Below are 9,270 nucleotides of genomic sequence, written 5' to 3'. Positions count from 1 at the left end.
GGCAAAACCCCATCTCTACTAAAAATACAAAAATAAGTCAGGTGTGGTGGTGGGCGCCTGTAATCCCAGCTACTCGGGAGGCTGAGGTGGAAGAATCGCTTGAACCCAGGAGGCGGAGATTGCAGTGAGCCGAGATCGCATCACTGCACTTCAGCCTGGGCGACAGAGAGAGACTCCATCTCAATTAAAAAAAAAAAAAAGGAAGACAAGAAAATACATGTCTGATGATACATGCAGTATCAGATACTTGAAATACCAGCCATATTTGGGCTTGTTTGTGGATAGTATTAGATTTAGAACTCAAAAGTCAGAAGTTCACAGGTTAGGTTCCCTAGGAATCAGACTCCAAGATGAAGTTCTGGCTTTAAAAATATAAAAGGTGTATTTAAAGTGTGTTATCTGGATAGTAATAGTTGCATGGAGGAATTCTTTAAAAAAAAAAAAAAACTTGATTTTCTTTTGAGAGTTTAGGAAAAAACGAGACTGGGCTCTGGTTGTGTAAATTAAAGCAGCTTGCTCCCATTACTTGGTTATTAGTTTAGTTTAAGATCTTGGTTAATGCTGAGGTCAAGGTTAAAAAACAGGACCCAAGAAATCCCTGTTTCCTCCTCCAGCAACAAGTGCTGACCCCTGAGGCAAATCCACAGCCTTACCTGAATGTAAAGCGACAGAGATCAGGGACTGACTCCTTACAATGGCTGTCAGCTCTCAAAATTCCGGCTGAAAAAAAAAAAAAAAGCAATGAGAATTGGGGGCTTATCATAGGGGCTCAGCTGCTCTGCAGTGATTTTTACTCAGAAGGAGTTCTACCGACTTGCTACGGTTCATTTTTCTTACCATGGATCTAGCATGAAGGATGTGAAAAAGCGAAGTTTGGTGAGTCTGCTTTCCCTGCTATGTAATGAGAGGCACTCCCTGCCCCTAAAAGATCAAACTCTTTAGGAAATTATAGTAATTAACTTTAGCCTACTACGTAGACACCAATCACCAAATATCAGCCTTGTGAGATGGAAAATGGCTTCATAAACCGGGGCTCTATACCAACTAAGCATATGGCCTTGGAGAAGTCACTGCACCTTGTGGACTTATTAGTAAAATGCAAGGGCTGAACTAAATAATCTATTGCAGCTTTAAGATACTCTGCTTTGTTTGAAATCAAAACTTACTCAGGTATCTCCCACAGAAACCCAATTTCCTCCCTTGCAGTTGATAATACATGGTAAAATCTGGCTGTTATTTATTGAGCGTGCTCTCTGGCCTGGTGCTAAGTTCTTTACATTCTATAATTGAATCTTCTTTACCACTCAGTGTTCTTAATTGCAAACAACAGAATTCACTCTAGCTAGTTTAATTAGAAAAGCAGCTCACACAGTTCCTGTGAGGGCCAGAGATCAAGCTCTGAGGGCTGTGCTAACGTGATCAATGCCCACATTCACCTGGTGAGCTGCTTCAGCAAGGATGCAAGTGTTGCCACTCCCAGTCATGGAAAGGATGCTCAGCTAATGCTGCCAAGGCTGGAGACTAGAAGCTTTGCCTCTGCTGCTCCAGTCATGTTCAACATCTTAGACAACACCCCTGTCTACAGGTGGACTCTGCATAGTCCCTACTTCCTCACATTGCTCACTTCCAGGTCAAAGTTAAATGCACGGGTGGGTGCATATAATCGGCAAAGCCCAGAGCACATGCCAGTGCCCTGTTACAAGGGAGACTGGGAAAGGATATTTTGGATTCTACCTCAAGAAAGCAGAATGTATAATTGTGAACATTTCTTCACACATAGGATGTGTTCCAAGGACGTTGGATGGCCACAAGCATGACAAGTATAATGATTCACATTTTACAGATAGAAAAAGGGAGGCTTAAACTTAGAGGGCCCACAACTTCACTAGTCAGCGCTGCTAGTAAGTAATTTAATGAGATTTAAACCCAGAGCTGTCTGAATGCAAAGACTGTGCTCTTTGGCACTCTGCTATACTGGGTGTTTTTATAGTGATTAAGCTTTCCCGGCAAGGAGCAAAAATAAATAAAAGCTCCAATTTGACAAATCAAAGTTTGTTTCTTAACTTTTTTTTTCACCATCACCCCTCTCCTCTCCCCTCTTCGCCAAATGAAGAGACATGTGTTCCTATGTCCTATTTGTGCAATCATTATCAGTCAGGACTCTTGCTTGCAGGCAACAGAAACCAACAATCATTAGTGTAAGAAGAAAAGATATTTGTTGAAATATTTTAAGCCCCTCAAGAATTACAAAGTATCTGTGGAATCAAGCTCAGAAAACTTGCAGAAACTCAGGGAATTCCCATGGTTGAAGCCACAGCCAAGGCAACACCACAGGAACAGCCTGGCTAGGAGGCCGCTGCCCCAGCTGGATACTGCCCCCAACACCACTGCCAATAGCCACTGTACCTGGCCACTACTGGAATCACTGGCAGAATAAATCCAACTCTTCCTTGTTTTTTTGCATCACTTAATGCAAAACCAAGCATTGATTAGCCAAGCTTGGGGCAGGGAGAGCAAGTATTTGGCCTTCTGCAGAGGGAGGCTAGGCCCTGCCTCCACCAAGACTCCTGCAGGAGATTCCCCAACCTAGGAAGTGGTTCAGATGCTGGCATGGTAAACAGAGGATCAGAGCTGAAGCACATCAGTCTTGGTGTCATGATGTCAGAGACCCACCTCTGCTAGTGTGTGGACACCTGTCACAATTACACATGTCAACTTGCTCACTGACCTGTTCCCCATCCCTGAGAAATAAAATGTGGATCTGAGGTCTTCCTCATATATGTGCAAAGTGAACAGGCTACAGCACTTAAAGGTGAAAAGTGTCCAGCCTTCTTCATGCAGGAGATGGGGAAGGTCTTGTCTATGGAGTAGAAGGATGAAGGCTTGGATGCAACTCATGATCAAGCCAAGAGGAGGAGGAGGAGGAGGGCAGTGGACTCCACCAAGCACAGCTCAAAGCCTTTGATCATCGCACACCCACATGGACATTCTATGGGGCCCAAAGGTAACCTTCAGGCCCTGAAGCACCACCAAAGGTGGTGTGCCCTCAAAGCAGAGGAACACTGTCTAGCTCCTAATTAGCTATACAACATTAATAACAAATAATCATAATAACTAACACCTATGTGTCAGATACTCCACTAAGTGCTTTATATGGATTATCTTATTTCATGCTCACATGATCCCTTTAATGTAAGTCACATTAATTTTTTAAGGTAAGTCATTATCATCCCTATTTTAAAGATAAACAAATGGAAGCTTGAAGATATTGTTTAACTCGCTCAAGATCACACAGTAAGTGGCAGAACAAGAATTTGAATTCAGGCAATTTTATTCTAGGGCCTGCCCTAGTTCTTTCCCTTTTCTTTAGGAATCACAAACTGGAGGCCCAACGTAGATGCCACTGCCATGTTCTGCGCAACCATTTAGTTTGGCCCCCTGCTCTGAGTGTTAAAAAGTTGTGTGTTCCGTAATGGCTGTACCAGTTACCAAATAAGAGTATACAAGGGTTCCCTTTTCTCCACATCCTTGTCAACACTTATTATATTTTGTCTTTTTGATAACAGCCACCCTAACAAGTATGAGATGATATCTCATTTCTCAATGATTAGTGAAGTCAAGCATTTTTTCATATACCTGTTGGCCATTTGTAGTCCTTTGCCCATTTCTTCACCCAGTTATTTGTTTTCTTGCCATTGAGTTCTTTAAGTTCCTTACGTAGTTTGGATAGTAACTCCTTATCAGATATATGGTTCACAAATATTTTCTCCTGTTCCATAAACTGTCTCTCTACTCTGTTGATTGTTTCCTTTGCTGTGCAAACGGTTTTTAGTTTCTCCAGCTTTGTTCTGTTTGCTCCAAATTGCCTTGACTATTTGAGATCTTTTGCGGCTTACGTGAAATTTATGGGGTTTTTTTTCTATTTCTGTAAAAATGTCATTGGAATTTTGGGAGGCATTTTATTAAATCTATAGATTGTTTTGAGTAATATGGACATTTAAACAATATCAATTTTTCAATCCATGAACATGTTTTTCCATTTGTCTGTGTCTTCTTTAATTTTTTCATCAATGTATTATAGTTTTCAGATCTTTCACCTTTTTGGTTCGATTCTTTCCTAAGTATTTTTAAATACTATTTTAAATGGGATTGCCTGAGGCTGGGAACAGTGGCTCAAGCCTATAATCCCAGCACTTTGGGAGGCCGAGGCTGGCAGATCATGAGATCAGAAGTTCAAGAATAGCCTGGCCAACATGATGAAACCCATCTCTACTAAAAACACAAAAATTAGCCGGGCATGGTGGCGCATGTCTGTAATCCCAGCTACTTGGGAGATCAAGGCAAGAGAATAGCTTGAACCCGGGAGGCAGAGGCTGCAGTGAGCCGAGATCATACCACTACACTCCAGTCTGGGCAACAGAACAAGACTCTGTCTTGAGAAATAAATAAATAAATAATGGGATTGCCTGATATCTTTTGCAGACTGTTAGCATATAGAAATGCTATGGGCTTTTAAATATTAATTTTGTATTCTGCAACTTTACCCAATTTATTAGTTTAACAGTTTTTTGGTGGAATATTTAGGGTTTTCTATATATAAAACCACGTTGTCTGCAAACAGAAACAATTTAACTTCTTTCATTCTTATTTAGATGATTTTTATTTATTTTTCTTACTTAATTGCTCTGGCTAGAACTTCCTTTATGATGTTGAGTAGAAGTGGCAAAGGTGAGCCCCCTTGTCATGTTCCTGATCTTAGAGAAAAAGTTTTCAACTTTTCATCATTTTCACCACTGAGTATGATGTTAGCTGTGGGATTGCCATACATAGACTTTATTGTGTTGATAAACAAGAAAGTTCATGTACGGCAATCCCACAGCTTTATTCCTTCTATACCTAATTTATTGAGGTTTTTTTAGGTCATAAAAGGACACACAAATATGTCATTTTTTTCCTGTATCTATTGATATGATCATATGTTTTCCTGAAAAAAATTAAAAATAGAAATACTATATGATCCAGCAATTCTACTTCTGGCTCTATACGCAAAGGAAATGAAACCAGTATGTTGAAGAGGTATCTGCATTCCCATGTTCAATGTAGCATCATTCAAAATAGCCAAGATATGGAATCAATCTAAGTGTCCATCAGTGGATGAACGGATAAGGAAAATGTGGCATATATACCTAATGGAATACTATTGAACCTTTATAAAAAGGAAATTCTGTCATTTACAACAACATGAGTAACACTGAAGGACATGATATTAAGTGAAATAAGCCAGACATAGAAAGACAAATACTGCACTTATATGTGGAATCTGAAAAAGTCTAACTCACAGAAGCATCAAGCGAAATGGTGGTTACCACGGGCTGAAGGGGTGGGGAGAAATTGAGAAGGTCAGAGGATATGAAATTTCAGTTAGACAGGACGAATAAGTTCATATCTATTGCACAATATGGTAACTATAGTTAATAATAATGTATTGTATACCTGAAAATTGCTAAAAGAATAGATTTTAAGTGTCATCACCTCAAAAAAATATAAGTCTGTGAAGTAATGGGCATGTTCATTAGCTTGATTTAGCCATTGCACAATGCACACATATATCAAAAGATAATGTTGTACAGCATAAATATATGCCATTTTTGTCATTTAAAATGTATAAAAATTATTGCAGAGTACCCAGGCAAGCATGATGCCTGGTGGAAGAAGTAGCTCAGTACCAAATTTTGTGCATGCTACCAGACTGACTTCTTTGCCCACCTCCTCCCACAGGTGTTGACACTAGTGGGCCCTGCTCTGTTTGACAGATCATATACTCCCATTATCCATACATTGCTTCTCCATAAAATGAGAGGGTTGGACTAGGTGGTCTATCTCAAAGGTTCTTTTCAATTCTAAATGTTATAGAACTACCATTTTCCAGACGCCGGGCCATCCTCTTGTATCTAGTAGCCAGGGGTTCAGATCAGCAAGGTGATCAGCCATTCTCAGTCATGCAGCCCAAAGAAAGATAACCTCAACCTTGCTATCTCTGTGTCCAGCCATTGACACCCACAGAGCACACCCCTTCAACTCCAGGCCAAAGAAAAGCATGAGGAAGGGAAGCTGATTTTTGTTAAATTACTGATTTCTACTTCCACAAGGATTAAGTACAAATCTTTTCAAATATTAGGGAAGAAACAGGTTCTGAAGCGCATGAGGAAAGACTAGTCCAAGTGGGCTTAGGTCGCATTTTAGTAATGTGGGTTTTCTGCCCCAGGGAGAAGCAAAGTTGTTGAAAGATGGGAAGGTCTTCAGAGTGGTGCGAGAGAATTGCTGGGATCCAGAAGTTCGTATTAGAGAAATGGATCAAAAAGGTACGATGAGAAATGCTACCAATGTTAGCATCTGACGTAAAAGCAATGTCTGCCCTTAAAGTTTGCTGACAACTTTATGTGATGGTAACTTCTGACCCCCTTTTCTCTGCCAGGACAGGCTGTTCCAGCTTCACTGTGGGAGAGACAGGGACTTCCACAACAATGTTTTTAGAGTGTGGATTAGAAATGTTTTATATGAGTTATACCCTGTTTTAAAATAGAATGTTATATCACGAAAAAGATAAAAATGGCATTTTATTATTTTTAAAAATTAGTTCAAATGTACAGTATTTATGTATTATAAAATCAATTAAAATAGTAAAAATTGGAAATCACAAACTAAGAATGACAATTGTCTTAGTAAGGCTTAAGATCCAATTTCTTTCTGTAGTTTGTCTCGGTGCACCCATACACAGAACATTCCCACTGACACCTCAGAGTTGGAAATGGAAGCAGTTAAAAATAGTTTATTGTGTAATCTCAGAATACAATACAATAAAATCAATCCAGAAATTTGAAAGAAGAGAATTAGGAAGTGTTTGTTTCAAAGGTGAATTGCTAAAAAGCTCTAAGAACATCTTGCACTTTTTACCTTATATCTAAAAATCAAACAAGTCCTCACAATTTAAAAGAATTTCAGACAAGGCACATTGGCTCACACCTGTAACCCCAATACTTTGGGAGGCTGAAGCAGGTGAATCACCTGAGGTCAGGAGTTCGAGACCAGCCTGGTCAACATGGCAAAACCCTATTTCTACTAAACATACAAAAATTAGCCAGGTATGCTGGCGCATGCCTGTAATCCCAGATGCTCAGGAGACTAAGGCATAAGAATTGCTTGAACCCGGGAGGCAGAGGTTGCAGTGAGCCAACATCACGCCACTGCATTCCAGCCTGGGCAACAAAGTGAGACTTTTCTCAAAACAAAACAAAATGAAATTTCCAAGTCTATCTAAAGTATGACATGATGGCCACATTATGCTTCACCTGTGACTGCCTGGCTGACTGTGCCACCTGAGAACATGCTCTAAGAAAATGCCTGAGCCTTCCAGACACATGTGAGCTGTGTCCATGGGCTGTGAGGGGGAACTGACCACCACTGACATTGTCAGAACTAAATGTTTACATTGGTGGAAGATTTCAACCAGAAAAGAAATAATTCAAACACACAAATAAAAGAGCAGTTTAGCACTACCACCTTTCTAATCAAAGACAAATTATAAGGAGTTCAAATATACAAAGAGATGGCAGGAGACATTTTATTCCAAGGTCTGCAAAAAAGGAATCAAACTGTCAGCCTAAAATGAGTAGGTAGTCTCCGGCATGTTGGAATTTGTTGTAGATACTTTTGTCCAGGTTTTGCTTTATATATTTTTTAACAATTAAAAATAGACTCAGGTGTGGTAGGTCATGCCTATAATCCCAGCATGTCAGGAGGCCACGTCAGGAAGATCACTTGAGCCCAGGAGTTCAAGATCAGTCTGGGAAACACAGTGAGACCCTGTCTCCACACACACACACACACACACACACACACACACACAAATTATCTAGGTGTGGTGGCATGTACCTGTGATCCCAGCTACTCAGGAGGCTGAGGTGGGAGGCTCACCTGAACCCAAGAGTTTGAGGCTGCAGTGAGCTGTGATTGCACCACTACACTCCAGCCTAGTGGTGGAGCAAGACCCTGTCTCTAAAAAAAACTCTTTTTTATTAAAAATATATTTAAATGGCATTTAAATTGAACTTCGCAGAAACCCTGCAGCACCTCTGTGGAGTACTCCACAGAATATAGCATATATCCCTCTAAAAGTATATTGGAGTGGGAGGAGAGCTGGAGAAAGAACATGCTTCCCTAACCTACAGCAAAGAGCAAGGTTTTGTAGTAAATATGAAGCTGCAGCAAGGGCCTGCCTTTTCAAGGAGAAAACTAATGAGCATGAGACTTGAATGACTGGTGTCAGAAACCACAGCTTATGGCTGCATGGTAAACAACGTGTGTGTGTCATCTTTGGTTTTTGTTGTGTGTTTCTTTCCTTGGCTGTCCTTAAGAGAACAGTCATGACCAACCCTCACTGAGTATTTACTTTGTGCCAGGCACTATTCTAAGAACCTAACATGTATTAACTCATTTAATCCCTACAACAACCCTAGGAAGTAGGCCCTCTTGAAGACAAAAGATGCTTGGCATCGTGGATGCTGGAGTCAAACTCAGGGTCCCATTCTGGGTATTTCAGACCATGGGACTCCTTCTAGGATCACTTGGGAGCTTAATTAAAGGGGCAGGGAAGGTGGCTGACAGACATGCTCTGTTGTGCGTACCCTAAGATGGAAAGCCTGAAAACGTCTTGCTTAAATAAAATTTCACAGGAAGGAGGGGAGAAATAAGTCTTCGGAAATGGGGTCAGTTAGTTTTCCTTCAATGATCTCATTTGTATCCAACCTTTACTTACCTCCCTGGAATCTGGGGCTAGGGGCTGAGGGGGGTCTAGGGATGGGACTGAGAGAGATGCAGGGAGGGAGAGCAGGAGTTTAGGGTGGAAGCTTGCTGCCACTGGGCCTTGGGAAAGGAAGGAGTGTCCAGGCCATTCTTCTCACCAGCTTTGCCCTTCTTTGTGTCCATGTCTAGGAGTAACAGTGCAAGCCCTTTCCACAGTTCCTGTCATGTTTAGCTACTGGGTGAGTGTGAAACCTCAAGCCATCTCCTTGGTGTTGAAGGTTCGTGTCGAGCTCCCAAAAAGTGAACAGATGCCTCAAGTCTGGACACCAGTACCACTGACCACCCCCAACAACTAACTGTCCTCCCCTTCAGAGATCAGCAGGGTCCCCTCTCAGGCCTGTCTTCTTAGCCGTGTCTTCACTCCAGTACAGTAGCCAGTGGTCACATGTTGCTATGTGACTTGCATTA

The 9,270-nt window shown here is 41.1% G+C and overlaps 1 protein-coding gene across 2 annotated transcripts in view; it reads left to right on the top strand.

The window, feature by feature from the left end:
• The window catches only part of ACMSD (aminocarboxymuconate semialdehyde decarboxylase), a 70,891-nt gene that overhangs the window by 15,443 nt on the left and 46,178 nt on the right, over positions 1-9,270 (top strand). The window contains exons 3-4 of one of the 2 annotated variants that reach the window (XM_011970292.1): positions 6,266-6,362; positions 8,992-9,041. In XM_011970292.1, the coding sequence (XP_011825682.1) occupies positions 6,266-6,362; positions 8,992-9,041 (147 nt within the window). The remainder of the gene's footprint in view (positions 1-6,265; positions 6,363-8,991; positions 9,042-9,270) is intronic. The other variant, XM_011970293.1, reaches the window with a different exon arrangement.

Source organism: Mandrillus leucophaeus, unplaced genomic scaffold (assembly GCF_000951045.1).
Source record: "Mandrillus leucophaeus isolate KB7577 unplaced genomic scaffold, Mleu.le_1.0 Scaffold94, whole genome shotgun sequence".
NCBI lineage: Eukaryota > Metazoa > Chordata > Mammalia > Primates > Cercopithecidae > Mandrillus > Mandrillus leucophaeus.
The sequence above is the reverse complement of the archived record's forward strand: the minus strand, read 5'-3'. Positions and strand labels throughout refer to the sequence as shown.